We start from the raw sequence: 15,763 nt of genomic DNA on the forward strand, positions 1-15,763 counted from the left end.
GAGGACAGAGTGTCTGGGGTGGAAGACAGGATGGCGGCCATGCCTCGTGCGATTGCAGATCTGGAATCCATGACGGAGTTATTAAAACAAAAAAATGATGATCTGGAAAATAGGCTGCGTCGGAATAATATCCGGATAATAGGAATGCCTGAGAAATCGGAGGGCCAAGATCCGGGCGAATTCATATCTAAGTGGTTGAAAGAGATAATGCCAGATGCACCTTACTCGCAGGCCTTTGCAGTAGAAAGGGCGCACAGAGTGCCGGCAAGACCGCCTCCACCTGGGGCTCCTCCGAGGCCGATGTTGGCCAGGTTGCTTAATTGTAACGACAGGGACATGATCCTGCGTCAAGCCCGCCGACTGCAAGGTATTAAATATAATGGCGTTGCTATATCCATATTCCCGGACTTCTCGGCTGATCTGCAAAAGCGCAGAGCTACGTTTATGGCGGTGAAAAGGCGGCTGAGGGATCTCAATATCCCATATTCTATGGCGTATCCTGCAAGGCTGCGGGTAGTGGATAACGACCGTTCTATCTTTTTTAACTCTCCGCTGGAAGCCGACGACTGGGTGAGAGGGAGGAGATCGCCCCGCCGCGTGTGACCCCTTTGGAGGGGGAGGTTGGAAAGTGCTGGAAGTTAAGATGATGCTGGAGTTTCTTCTGCGCCTGATGCAGGCTAAAAGGTTTCTTTTGCTGGTTGATCTCCTGTGTTTAAGGAGGGATTCCAATGTTATGGTACACCCAATTTGAAGTCTTATTCGGCGGGTGAATGGTTCCGGAGGCCCTGGAAGAGGGGCATTCTTCTCCGCCCCATTTCATTTGAATGGACTGTCGGGACTTTCATTCTGTTACCATTCGGTTCATGGAGCTTGGCCTATAGTGGGAAGGAGTGATCCGGCCGAAGTAAGAAGGGGCCCCAGTTGAAGGACTGCAGGAGAGATCCGGGTATATGCGCAGGACGCATATTACGTTTAAATATTGCTGATATATTGTTTAAACTGCTGCTGGATTTATTATTCTCCTGTACGAAGTTATGGAAAGGGCTTAAAATGTATTATGGTGTTTGAAGGTGTAGATAGGGAAGGATACGTTAATGCTGCCTAATAGCACGGGGCCTTCCCCGTTACTCTTTGGTGCCACGAGGAGGGCATGATTCGGCAATGGCCTATGTGTCATCGCGCATTGTCGATACAATTTACTGTTTATATGTTAGTTCTGTCGTCTATGTTTTTAATGCCGTATTTAGGCGAAATTATACTCATTTATGAATACAAATGTCTAAAAAGTCATAAAGTACACAGAAGGTGGGGAAAGGTCACTAGGGGAAGTATATGGTTAATATGCAGGAGTCGGGAGCCATCTTCCCTCCGAGGCAAACATAGTTTCCGGCCTCATTAATGGCGTCTATATCGATTGTGTCTTGGAATGTCCGGGGGCTGGGTACCCCGAGGAAAAGGGCAGCCATTTTTGCATGTATCCGTAAATTTAATCCCTCTATAATATGTCTGCAAGAGACGCATTTAATCCCAGACAAGGCGAGATTATTGCGTAGACCCTGGATCCAATGGTCCTCACACTCTTTCCATACGTCCTACTCCAGGGGGGTATCGGTATTAATCCACAAATCTCTGAGGTGGGAGGCGGTTAAGGTTAAAGTGGATAAGGAAGGTAGATATGTGTTTATACATGCTTACATCGACACTATACCATTTGTATTGTTGGGCCTATATGTTCCTCCTCCGGCAAATATACGAATTTTACATGAGGCTGCCGCATTTGCTGCCGCTTACCCACAAGCTACGGTACTGGGCATGGGGGACCTTAACATGGTCATGGATCCCAAATGCGATAGATTTAGAGGTGTGATGGATGGTGGGGATACATCGGTGTCTCCAACAGAGTTGAATTTGCTATTTCAAGAAATGGGGTGGTTAGATATATTTAGGTGCAAACATCCGAATGTAAAGGTGTACTCATGTCATTCTATCGGTAGGAATTCCTTGTCTCGTATAGATTATATCTTTGGGAACGCTCTAATGGTCCCGATGGTAACGGATGTGTCTTATGAAGTAAGGGGAGTGTCAGATCACTCTCCGATGGTTGCACGTTTCATTCACCCAGGGCCTGTGAGGACTGGTAGCTGGAAAATTCATCCATTCTGGCTTACCCTGATAGGGCCGCAGGATCGCATACCAGATCAACTGGAGGTTTTTCAGGATACTAATAACTCGTGTGATAATCTTAATATTTTATGGGATACCCTGAAGGCCTACCTTAGAGGCTGCTTGCGATCTACAATCTCCTACATAAAACGGGAAGCGGCAAAGGAAGAGGGTCAGTTGGCACAGCAATGTGAAACATTGGAGCGCGAGTATATAGGAAACCCATCTGAAGCGAATAAACATGCATGGCTGACGATGGGCCGCAAATACTTATTATTACTACAAGAAAAAGCTGATAGGAAATTGTTTTTTGCTCGGCAGACCTATTTTGAATTGGGAAACCAATCAAGTAAATTGCTAGCTCATTTAATACACCACAGTTCTCAGAGCTCAGCAATATTAAAGGTTAAAGACAGTCAAGGCCGTGAGATGACCGATACCCCTAGTATAGCGGCTCGATTCACTCAATTCTATAGGGACCTATATTCCTCACAGCCTACGTATGATTGGTCCGAGTGTGTATCATACTTGGAGGACTTGGAATTCCCGCAGTTAGATGAGGCAGGCAGGGATATGTTAGAACTCGATATCACGGAAGATGAGGTTACGCAGGCATTAAGGGATATGTCAAAGGGTAAGGCATCGGGTCCAGACGGGATACCATTGGAGGTGTATCTTCGTTACTCTGACCAGCTCACTCCCCCATTATGCTCTATGTATTCTTATGCCCGGAGGGAGGGGAAACTACCGGACAGTTTCTATGATGCCACAATTGTAGTGTTACTAAAACCTGACAAAGACCCTAGTGAATGTAGTTCTTACCGCCCTATTTCATTACTGAATCTAGACTACAAGATACTTGCAAAGGTACTGGCAAATAGATTGAACAAGGTGATATTACAACTCATTCATTCGGATCAGGCAGGGTTTATGCCGGGGAGATCCACATCTGATAATATACGCAAGGTTCAAATTTTGACTCAAATAGGAGAGGCACTAAAGGAGGACTGGGCAATGGCATCTCTTGATGCGGCCAAGGCCTTCGATTCTGTTGAATGGGTGTATCTGTTTGAAGTATTACAGAGGTTTGGTTTTGGTCCGATATTCATCAAATGGGTAAAAATCTTGTATAAGGATCCGAGGGCACAAATTTTGATTAATGGTATAATGTCCCCTTATTTTCACCTCCGTAGAGGTACCAGGCAGGGGTGCCCTCTCTCCCCGCTTTTGTTTGCAATAGCTATTGAGCCTTTAGCGATACGTGTAAGAACGCACTCAGAATATAGGGGAATAGTGGTGGGAGCACGAGAGGAGAGGATTAGTTTGTACGCCGATGATGTGATATTGTATATGTCATACCCGAGAGACAACTTGGGGCTAGCTATTGGAATCCTGAACCAATTCGGTAGATTTTCTGGCCTACATGTTAATTGGAACAAATCATTTTTCATGCCCTTGAAGGAAGTGGGGTGGGCGGAAGCTGAGCACGGCCTGCAGGTAGTGTCGTCCTTTAAATATCTGGGTATTATCATAAACAGAGATCATAGGTATGACCGAATCACCAACATACTGCCTCTGTTAGACTATATCAGGCTCAAATTCAAGGTGTGGGGGGCACTTCCACTGGCAGTGACGGGTCGTGTAAATTTAATTAAAATGGTTATTCTCCCAAAATGTCTGTATGTTCTGGAGCACGCAGCCATACCGGTATATAAGGCCTTTTTTAAAACCCTACATGCATTATTCCCGGCTTTTATATGGGGATCCAATAGATCCAAACTTAGTTTGGCTACTCTGCAGAGACCCAAACAGGAGGGGGGATTGGCACTACCGGATTTGTTTATGTACTATCTAGCTGGGCAGTTGAGATATTTACAGCTATGGACTGGGTCGGACCCGTTACCAATGAGGGAACAGCACCTCGCTACATATTTGCATCTAGTGCACCTTTGGCCAGTGCTAGAAAGCTCCCCGGGAACTTATAAAAGAATGCTCCCAATCCACAAGGCGGCCGTGCAGGCATGGACGGTGGCCAAACAAATTTATGCATATACGGATGTACAAGTGGACATGCCATTATGGGATAACCCCCTTCTTTCACATCTAATGGAGGGGCAGGCCCCCTCATTTTGGGATGGATTTGAGGTACATAGAATTGGGGATGTGTATAAGGATAATGTCCTTAAATCCTTTGCGCAAATGCAAGAGGACTTCCAAATTCCTAGGGAAAGTTTTTATAGATATCTGCAGCTGCGACATGCTCTCGCAAGTCAATACCCTAGGTCAGATCAAGAATTCTCACGATTCCCTTTGATTGGAGTTTTTAAATCGCAGGGCCCCCGGGGGCTGATCTCTGCGGTCTACACGGCCCTTATACATGCTAAACTGGCCAATGTCAAATTACCGGTAAAAGATAAATGGGAGAGCCTGATACCTGATCTGACAGAGGAGGAATGGGAGGATATACTTTCATCTCCTGTGTCTGTGTCACCGGCGGCAAATAACAAAATGATCCAATTAGCTATAGTTCATCAGAGTTATCTCACGCCGGTGAGATTGCATAGAATGGGCAGATATCCTAGCACTGAATGTCACAGGTGCCGTTTTCCCAGATCTGATTTCTGGCACATGATTTGGGATTGTCCAGTGGTGGCCTCCTTTTGGGGGGAGGTGTTGAAAGTGGTTGAGGAAGTGGTGAAGCAGCCGATCCCCTTTTCACCTAAGATCTGTCTATTTGGGGTGCTGCCTGAAGATCAATGGCCATTTCACATGCGTATTTTATTGCGCGAAGTGTTGTTTATGGCAAGGAAGACCATCGCACTTCGGTGGATGGATCAGAGACCTCCTAGGGTGATGAAATGGAAATCGCTGATCAATTCCATTATACCATATGAGCGAGTATTATATAAGAAAAGAGGGTGTGTTGGTAAATTTTATAAAATATGGCAGATTTGGTGTGATTCATCATGTACCCTGTATACTCCGAACAGATTTACAGACATGAGGGACCAGTTGATGCAGCATTGAGGAGGACGAGTGTTGCATGAATGGTTACTTATAAGATCTCTATATTTATATGGAACAAATCAAACTGGCCTGGGAAAGTATTTTACCCGTTGGGATGTTAGTGTGTTGTCTCTGAGGGCTAACTATGTGATCTATTGGGTTATGACATGTTAAAAACCACCATAGCTACTATGCATCTGTGTTAAATGTGTATGAATACATAACTGTGTTTATTTCCTGTCATGTACTATGGACGTTTGTATTGTACAATTCTTTCAATAAAACGAGTTTAAAAAAAAAAAGTTCTAAGTCTTGTAACGTCAGAGAAAAATAAAAGGAGGTTCAAAAACGATGCAAAACATAAAGTAGACATATGGGGGATGTTAACTAGTAACTATTTTGTGTGGTATTAATATCTGTTTTACAAGCCAATACATTTAAATTGAGAGAAATACAAATTTTTGCAAGCTTTCTCTAAATTTTGGTGTTTCTCACAAATAAATATTGAATTTATCGACTACATTTTTTCACGAACATAAAGTCCAATATGTCACGAGAAAACAGTCTCAGAATCACTTGGATAGGTAAAAGCTTCCCCGAGTTATTACCACATAAAGCGACACATGTCAGATTTGAAAAATAAGACTCCGTGCTGAAGGTCAAAAGTGGCCACAGTAGGAAGGGGTTAATAAACACTGCTTTAAAGAGGTTGTGTGAGATTAGAAAAACATGGCTGCTACTTCCAGAAACTGCGCCAATTTTGTGACTGGGTTGTGCCTGGTATTGTAGTTGAGCTGTATTCAAATATGCTTGAGCTGCTAAACCAGACACCACTTATGGACACGTGGAAGAAAGCAGCCATGTTTTTCTATTATCCATTAACCCCTAAAGCAACCTGTGATCCCTTCTATTTACAGGCAGCCGTAGTAAACCTCCTCTTTATATTCTATATTGAGGCATGTTTAGATAAGTCGACGTCCACGATCCAATGCAGTGGAGTTTAGTTGTTAGTCATCTAACTGCGGCGGGTTTGTTAATAACTTACTTGCAGTTTTATTATTTTCATATAAAGATTAATGATTTACTTGCGTGACGGACGTCTTCATGACCCTTTTTGTTTTGCAGTGGGTACCTGAAATCACTCATCATTGTCCCAAGACTCCATTCTTGCTCGTCGGGACACAGATTGACTTAAGAGATGACCCCTCCACAATCGAGAAACTTGCAAAAAATAAACAGAAGCCAATCACTCCAGAGACCGCTGAGAAGCTGGCCCGCGACTTGAAGGCAGTGAAATACGTGGAGTGTTCTGCACTGACACAGGTAAGGAGGCCTGACCTATATTACATGGATACTTGGGTTTTATTACCTTCCGTTTATACGTTTTCTCTAGTTTGATTACGATCTTCACCTTTCCACTACTTCTACTCCGGGATTGGGTGGACCGTTCATGGATCCTACAACTTATTGGGATAGTGAGGCCTTTTGTGCATTGAAGAGCCATCACTTTTTTTTTTTTGCAATTTCAGTTCCCTTACACACACACACACACACACACACACACACACACACACACACACACACACACACACACACACACACACACACACATCGAAGTCTAGGAGCATTCCTATATCATAACTGGGCAATAAACATGTCCCTGCGGCTTCCTTGTCATCTGACAGAGCAGTGTTTATTAAAGGCTATGTAAACTTTTGAAGGCAATTTTATTTTTTTTAATTTCATTTTGAACCACTTTTAAATTGGTTTTCGGAAAAAAATTTAACTTTTTGAGATGCAGCTTCAATGTATCCTGTACATAGAAGCTGTATCTTGCGGTCAAAACCAAATTCGTCAGGTTAGCAGGACTGACGGCTTCGCTGAGCTCTGGTCCTGTGTTTCTCTGACACTTGTGATCGATAATACCCGTTGTCTCCGTTTGTTGGGTTTCTGTTTTTTTTCCGCAGAAACAAAAGTTCTGCAGACGGCACTTTTGCTTCAGTCAAAAAAAAGTAAACCTAGCGAACGGAGACAAATGGAAAGCAACTGAAACAAAAGAATTACCATTGAAATCAATGGTATTTCTAACGGAACCGTTTGCTTTCCGTTGAATTTTTCGATCCTCTTCCTCTGACGGAAGAGAGGTAAACGTATACGAACGCCAGTGTGAACTTGGCCTAAGGTGAAGGCATTGTGTATAACAAACGACATTTTGACACAGCGGTGAGGAGCATGTGTACCGATCATCTGCACTCTAAAGGATGATTCCAAGAAAATGGGATCTTTATTGAAGCAGATGATTGGCCTCTGCTTCGAGTCACACTTTCTCCAACTACCACCATGTCTCAGGAACTGTGTGAAGTTACCTTTCAACATGTAAGACCATTATGAAATAACGCTCCAATTACTGGTAAGCTTTGCCTCCCCCATATGGGAACATCGTGGATCTTGGCTGATCTGGGCACTTTAGTTTGCTTTGCTGCTGACAGCTGGAGACTCACAGCCTTCCTGTTGGTATGAAGTGTTCAGGGTCGTCACCCTATTCTCCCACTCCATTAGTTAGTGATGCAATGCTCAAAGTTTCAGCAGCAGAATCTACTGGCCCTATAAAGTTGTTTCCTAACTTCCCGGCAACATTCGGATATCCTTTTGCTGCACCAGCAGCCTTGAAAACAGAAGTGGTTGAGACGTAATGCGGTAATTCCAGCAAGCATCCAAGAACACTGACATCTTGAGAGGGAATTGTGAAATAGGTCTAATAAAGCTGTTATTTAAACCATATAGCCGAGCTGAACTTGTCATCAATAGAAACACTCCCGGCAAAACAAATACTGGTATGCCTAGTCCAGGACCCGAGAGGGCAGAACACGACACAAGGAATCCGTGTGTCATTCTCTGTCCTCTCAGGTCCTGCACTAGGCAGAACACCGTGTATCTGTTTCTCTGTATGTGCAGTTTAAAGAGTAACTAATCTTAAAAAAAAAAATGTAAAAAAAATTAAGAATTTTGGCATGTCCGAAGTTTTGGTCAGTGGAGGTTCAAGCACCAAGACCCCCAGCATTTGCTATAATAAAGCGACAAACGCTCAGGTGAGAGCTGTGCTGCTTAATTACTGATCGGCTTTCCTCGGAGCGGTGTACAGGCTCAATAGCCTAAATCCGTACACCACTCGCAGAGGAAAGCCGATCAGGAACGAAGCAGCACAGCGCTCGCCCAAATGCTTTTTTGTCGCTTCGTTTCTGTCCATTTTTAAAGTGTAACTAAACTTCTAAAAAAAACAACTTTTTGGCTTGTCAAAGTGACATATCAGAAGTTTACATCGGTGGGGGTCCGAGAACTGAGACCCCTACCGATCGCTAAAACGAAGTGACAGAAGCGCTGGTGAGCGATGCTTTGCTTAGTTTCAGAGCAGCTTTCTTTGGATAGTCAAACGTGTGGTGTTCGGACCCAATAGAAAGTCTGAGAACATACACAGCCTGCTCAGTTTTCCGAGGAAAGCCGGAAAAAACTAAGCTGCACAGCACTCACCCGAGCACTTCTGTTAGGCTATGTTCACACGGGGTATTTTGCCGAGTTTTTTGACGCGGAAACCGCGTCGCAAAAACGACCCGAGAACGCCTCCCATTGATTTCAATGGGAGGCGTCTGCGTCTTTTTCCCGCGAGCAGTAAAACTGCCTCGCGGGAAAAAGAAGCGACATGTCCTATCTTTGGGCGTTTACGCCTCCGACCTCCCATTGACTTCAATGGGAGGCAGGAGAAAGCGTATTTCTCGTTGTTTTATGCCCGCGGCGCTCAATGGCCGCGGGCGAAAAACGACGCGATAATTGCCGCGAAAATCGGCGTGCAGGGAGAGGAATATCTGCCTCAAAGTTCCAAACGGAATTTTGAGGCAGATATTCCTCCCCCAAAATACTCCGTGTGAACATAGCCGTACTTTGTTTTAGTGATCAGTGGGGGCCTCAGTGCTCGGATCCCCTACCGATCAAAACTTCTGACATATCACATATGACATGTCAAAAGTTTAGTTACCCTTTAACTTTTTGTTTTAGTCACATAGTTTAGATACCTCGGCTTTACCTCTGATAACATGAAGCGTTATACCACATGACACCCCTGGCACTGCTACATCTATAACTATTTTGTGAATGTATATACGCTGTGTATAGTAATTTGCAGGGCTGTTTCTTCACTTTGTGGTCGAAGTGCTAGAACTGAAATCTGTTGTATAACCTGTCACAATTCAATGATCCTTCCGTCACAGATGTTGCATCATTTTCTATGAGTCAAAGGCACCCACTTGAAAGTGATTTTAGGAGAGTCCAGTTAGTACCTTTTGATTGACGTCACGCCTTTTTCTTATGTTCTCTAATTTTGGCTTTATTGTTTTGGCTTTTGTGTTCAGGAAACGACCTGACATTCACATCCTGAGCTCTGACCATCTTCCTTTTTGCTTTTTGTCTTCTGCGAGGTCACTTTTGCCACCAATAATGTATAAGATTGACTTTCCTCAGTTGCAGTTCAATCTTTTGTTTTTACCTCATATGCATTTTAGCATGCTGCTGTACCCGAATAATTTTAGTTGCTCTTTTTTTGTTTGTTTTGAGTTTGGTATAATACACCACATGGGCATAAAAGAGCTACCAATAATACTCACGTGCAGAACTGAAATGAAGCTATTTGTGGACCCTCCTCTAACAGAACGGTGGTCCGGTGACCCCTGTTTGCTCCTGACTGCCCTGCTGCTTTATGTAACTGCCAAAGACTTCAATGGAGAGGGGCACGCACTCTGTCACCTCTGCATTGAACTGTATGGAGAGTGCTAAATGGCGGGGGGCTTCATTGGACCCTTGTTATGCTAGGTGGAAGTCTGACCTCTGGGACCCTCCCCAATCAGGCACTTAAGGCATATCCTGTGGCTATGCCATAAATTAAGATTGGAGTACTGCTTTAAAGAAGGGCTGCACAGATCCCAGGAGCCAAGTAACTATTGAAGTCTATGAAAGTTCTTACTGTCAAGCCACTAACAAAGCTTAGCTAGGCTCCTGTATAAGGGGGATCTGGCTCCTGTATAAAGGGCACTGGCTCCTGTTATGAGGGGGATCTGGCTCCTGTTATGAGGGGGATCTGGCTCCTGTTATGAGGGGGATCTGGCTCCTGTTATAAGGGGGATCTGGCTCCTAGAGTGTGCAGTACTTTGTCCACAGCTACCTTGAAGGTTTCTCACAGGAGTGGTTTGGGATTCAAAATAAGGGTCTGATTGAATTGGAAAGAGCTGCAATACCAGACGCCTCCCACAGATGTGAAAAAACAACCCCCCCCCCCCTTTATTTTATTCCTGAACAGCCCCTTTAAAGATTGAAACCTGCCCAAGGGAAGCCAGATAGTGGTGACAGAGTGCACTGGTATACAATCCGTAGCCGTCTATACCATAGGTTTTATAGACGTGAACTCGCACTTAGCTGGATGACTTTATTCGTATCTCTTTTGTTCCCACATCCTTTTGCGTACTATATGCGGTACCGCCATCTCCGTTCTACCCCCCCCCCATCCCCCGCTTCATTTCCTTCTCCATCATTGACTTTCACCTTCAAGAAACACAGGGCCCAAGCATGATGTGTGTGTGTGTGTGTATATATATATGCGCCAGTGACGTCTGCCTTCTCTAATCGTACTAACAATAGCATGACGTCTTCTCTGCCATTCGTCTTCTGATGATTAGGAATTACTGCTGTGAAATCGGATATTTTTATTTTTTCTTCTTCTTTAATATCTGCTGCTAATTTCTTCCTAATCCTCTAACCTGGCTGCTCTTTTCTTTCCTTCCCTCTGTCTTGTAGAGAGGTCTGAAGAATGTGTTTGATGAGGCTATCCTAGCTGCCCTCGAGCCTCCGGAAACTCAGCCAAAAAGGAAGTGTTGTATATTCTAAACTGTTTTAACCGTCCCCCCTTCCCCCTCCTCTCGTTGCTGCTTACTATGTTCATCTTCTGTAGCAAATCGAATTTAATAAGAACATCAAAAACAACAAGCAAAAAACTCTAATAAAACCAAGATGTTGGCAAAGCCTGTGCGTCTTTCCTTACCGACCCCCTGTATTACCTGCATTACTTTCCTGCTTTATTGCTCACAAGGCAAAAATTGGACTCTCTTAACTGTTTCTTGGGTTGCCGAAGTATTGAATGCTTAAAAGATAACAAAAATGTTCGATCATAAATTAAAGGTATTCTACAAAAAGTGGTGATTATTACAAATCTTGTATTATAACGTGTAGGTTTGCACATTGTCTGATGCTGTCGTTGGTGCGTGTTTTAAGGGCAGGGCTTGTTATGTATGAACTAGTAAAGGAATCGCACTGATGTCTTAAAGGGAATCTCCACCTTTTTTCTGATCAAGACCATTTTGTCCAAAATTCTGCGCTGATTGGTCACTATAAGGACTCGTCCACACGTAGCGGAAATTGCTGCGTATTTTCCATCCGGAATTGCGGAGGGAAAATACGCAGCAGAATACAGCAGCAGCAGCAGCAAAGTGGGTCATGTAACAAATCTCATCCACGCTGCGTAAAAATTCTGACCAGAAATGGACCTGCAGTTTTTTGTACTGCAGCATGTCCAGCCACGCTGAGGAAAGTGACTGAATTGCTGCGTTTTTCAGAGGAGATGTCACCATCTCTCAACATTGTGAAAAACGCAGCAAAATACGCACCATTTTCTGCTGTAAAAAAATGCAGGAAATTGTGGCGTTTTTCCGCGGTGGAAATCCTGCTAGTTTCTGCGGAATTGCTGCAGAAATTTTCTGCTGCAATTCCGTTACGTGTGGACAAGCCCTAAAGGTACATTGAGTAATTACAGCTCGGTCTTTCTGATAGAGTGCCAAATCCCCTGCTTAAGCATCGTTTTATAGAATAATATGCTGGCTGGCTGCCGTCGCCACTAGAGGGAGCTCATGAGCTTAATGCTTACTGTGGAGCTCAATAATAAAGTATACAATTCACTTTCTAGTGGTGACTGCAGGTAGCCAGGATGTTGTTCATGGGTGGACATTCACTGTAAGCATTAAAAGGTTATTACCATCACTGAAAGCGATGGCATATCGCTAGGCTATGCCATCACTTTCTGATTGGTGAGGGTCGGACTGCCTGGGCGCTCATCGTTCCTGAGATCGAAGGATCGGCAGCGTTGAAAGCAACCGCTTCAAAGTTTTTCTATGCAGATCGGCACTACCAGCTGTGCAGTGAACTATAGCATGTCCCATAAATGAGGTTGTTTGCTTTACCTGAACAATCGGTGGTTGGGAACGCCACTGTGCAGGCAAAACAAATAAGGCTACATTCAGACGAGCGTCTGCAACCTCAGACCTGAAAAACGGTCGTCTGAATGAGCCATAAAGGAGCCACAGCCTTATGCTCTGGATCACTGGGGAGTCCAAGAGGTCGGAACCCACCAATCAGAATGTGCTGGCATATCCTAGATCACTTTCTGTGATTGGAATACTCCTTTAATTATGTGGGCAGTCCATAAAATGATCTGCACCATTGTGTAGATGAGATACACCCTTATGTGTCTTAGGCGCTAGATATTGAGGGCTGTGTATCATGCCATGCTGGAGACGGAGGGGTTTTTAGATTGTTATGGCGTATTAAGGTTTTTCCATCTAGATATAACCTATGTAAACAGCTGAATTACTTTATAAATACTTTGCTTTACTTATTTTGTACTGATAAGTTTAAATCGGGTCTTATTCGTCACTCTCATCCAGAGCTGCATTCATAATACTGCAGGCTACTAATTCTCCACTGGGTTCTGAGAGACTTGCATTATAAGTTGGCAGGCAGGTGGCTGATGCAATGATGACTGGCTCCATTAGCAACCAGCAGAATTATAAATGCAGCTCTGGATAGTAATGGCTGAAACTCAATCAGTGCAAGGCGAGTAATGTGTATTCAATGTCTCTTTTTATGTAGTCCTATATCTAGAGGTGAACCTACTTTCTAAAATCAATGTGTGTGTGCTTTCTGCTAGTCATTCACCTGTACCGGGGGTTGGAAGCCTTCCTTACATCATCGGGCGGAGCATTGTAACGAATCATGTCATGTTGCTTTGTGGTATGCCAAAATCCATGTATCTCATTCCTTTTTTGATACTGCAAAATTAAAGACGTTGTTTGACAAAGCTTTGTGTGATACACCTTTCTGGAGGGTGCTGGGGCGTTATTATAAAGGGCAGCTGTCCACATATATACATCCTGCTCAGTCACACCTGCTGCTGAATGACTACACGCTGCACCGGTAGGCCGGTAACTGAGCCGCTGTATGTAAAACGGTGGCGGTTATAATTATCTACTGATGCTGAGCGGCACTTCAGATCCCTGTGACCGCGCTATTACTATATAGCAGTGGTCAAAGGGAAGACCCTGGAGTACTGCTGCTCCATTTGACACCCTAGATGCCCCTGTTAATATGGGCTGCAGCATCTAGGTGATTACATAGGGAGTTGATTTTTCTATTATTAAAACAAACATAAAAAAAAAAAAATATCCACGCATACGGGTCGTTACAATTGCGCCAATAACATATAATAAAGTTAAACACGTTATTTTAACGTCGTTCACATGCTATTTAAACAAAAAAGGGCAAAATAGTTTGCCCTCCCCCCCCCCCCCCCAAGAAAATAAAGATTAATCAAGAATGGGTATGTTAGAAAAAAAAAAAGCCCATATAAAAAAATATATACGTATTGCGGTATTTGTACGACCCACAGCATAAAGGCCACATGTTATTTATGTCGCACGGTAAACGGCGTAAATTCAACGTGCAGAAAAACAGCGGTGTAATTGCATTTCTTCAGGTATGTGGTTTCTCTAAGGCTATGTTCACACACACTAGCAAAATACGTCTGAAATTACGGAGCTGGTTTCACCTGAAAACAGCTGATTTTTAGACTTTTTTTGTAACTACTTGCGTTTTTCACGGCGTATTTTATGGACGTTATTGGAGCTGGTTTTCAATGGAGTCAATGAAAAATCGCTCCAAAAACGTCCCAAGAAGTGACATGCAGTTCTTTGACCCGGGCGTCTTTTTGCGTGCCGTCTTTTGACAGCGACGCGTAAAATTACACTTTGTGGGAACAGAACACCGTAAAACCCATTGCAAGCAATGGACAGATGTTTGTAGGCGGAATGGAGCCCTTTTTTCAGGCGTAATTCGAGCCGTAAATCGCCCGAATTACGTCTGAAAACAGTGCGTGTGAACATACCCTCAGATATTGAGTCTTAGGCCTGATTTACACGAGCGTGTGTGTTTTGCGTGCGCAAAATGCACTTAACAGTATGTGAGAAATGATATGAAGGCGAGTGTGAAAGAGACAATAGTGGGTGAAGACTGTGAGGAGGTTGAAACCTTGTGGGTGGAACTAGAAAGGGAGGTAAACACTGAAAAATTACTTTTGGTGTAATCTATAGACCCCCCAATATAACTGAGGAGATGGAAGGTCAGATATATAAACAGATGGAGCGGGCTGCACAGGCGGGTACTGTAGTGATAATGGGAGATTTTAATTTCCGGGATATTAATTGGTGTCATGGTTCAGCTTCAACTGCAAAGGGGAGACATTTCCTCAACCTGTTGCAGGAAAATTTTATGGCCCAGTTTGTGGAAGACCCGACTAGAGGTGAAGCTCTGTTGGATCTGGTCATTTGTAATAATGCAGATCTTGTTGGGAATGTCAATGTTCGTGAAAACCTCGGTAACAGTGATCACATAATAGTTACATTTTACCTATACTGTAAAAAACAAACACAGGCTGGGAGGGCAAAAACATTTAATTTTAAGAAAGCCAATTTCCCCAGGATGAGGGCGGCAATTCAGGATATAGACTGGGAAGAACTAATGTCAAATAATGGAACAAATGATAAATGGGAGATTTTCAAATCTACTTTGAGTTATTATAGTGCAAAATTTATTCCTATTGGTAACAAGTATAAACGACTCAAATTAAACCCCACATGGCTTACACCTTCTGTGAAAGGGGCAATACGTGACAAAAAAAGGGCATTTAAAAAATACAAATCTGCGGGTACAGCTGTAGCCTTTGTAAAATATAAAGAGCTTAATAAAATCTGTAAAAATGTAATAAAATTAGCAAAAATACAAAATGAAAGGCAGGTGGCCAAGGATAGTAAAACAAATCCTAAAAAATTCTTCAAGCATATAAATGCAAAAAAGCCCAGGTCTGAACATGTAGGACCCCTAGATAGTGGTAATGGGGAGTTGATCACAGGGGATCAAGAGAAGGCAGAGTTACTAAATGGGTTCTTTAGCTCTGTATATACAACAGAAGAAGGAGCAGCTGATGTAGCCGGTGCCAGTGCTGTTAATATATCAGTTGATATACTGAATTGGATGAATGTAGAGATGGTCCAAGCTAAATTAAATAAAATAAATGTGCACAAGGCTCCGGGACCAGATGGGTTACACCCTAGAATTCTTAAAGAGCTTAGTTCAGTTATTTCTGTCCCCCTTTTCATAATATTCAGAGAATCTCTAGTGACTGGTATAGTGCCAAGGGACTGGCGCAGCGCAAATGTGGTGCCGATTT

At 43.5% G+C, this 15,763-nt stretch overlaps 1 protein-coding gene across 3 annotated transcripts in view; it reads left to right on the plus strand.

Annotated features, from left to right (window-relative positions):
• The window catches only part of CDC42 (cell division cycle 42), a 47,958-nt gene that overhangs the window by 27,196 nt on the left and 4,999 nt on the right, over window positions 1-15,763 (plus strand). For 2 of the 3 annotated variants that reach the window (XM_075839546.1, XM_075839548.1), the window contains exon 5: window positions 6,295-6,492. In XM_075839546.1, the coding sequence (XP_075695661.1) occupies window positions 6,295-6,492 (198 nt within the window). Of the gene's footprint in view, window positions 1-6,294; window positions 6,493-11,007; window positions 13,340-15,763 lie in introns of those variants that run through there. The other variant, XM_075839547.1, reaches the window with a different exon arrangement.

The sequence above is a fragment of the Rhinoderma darwinii genome, chromosome 10 (genome assembly GCF_050947455.1).
Source record: "Rhinoderma darwinii isolate aRhiDar2 chromosome 10, aRhiDar2.hap1, whole genome shotgun sequence".
Taxonomy (NCBI): Eukaryota; Metazoa; Chordata; class Amphibia; order Anura; family Rhinodermatidae; genus Rhinoderma; species Rhinoderma darwinii.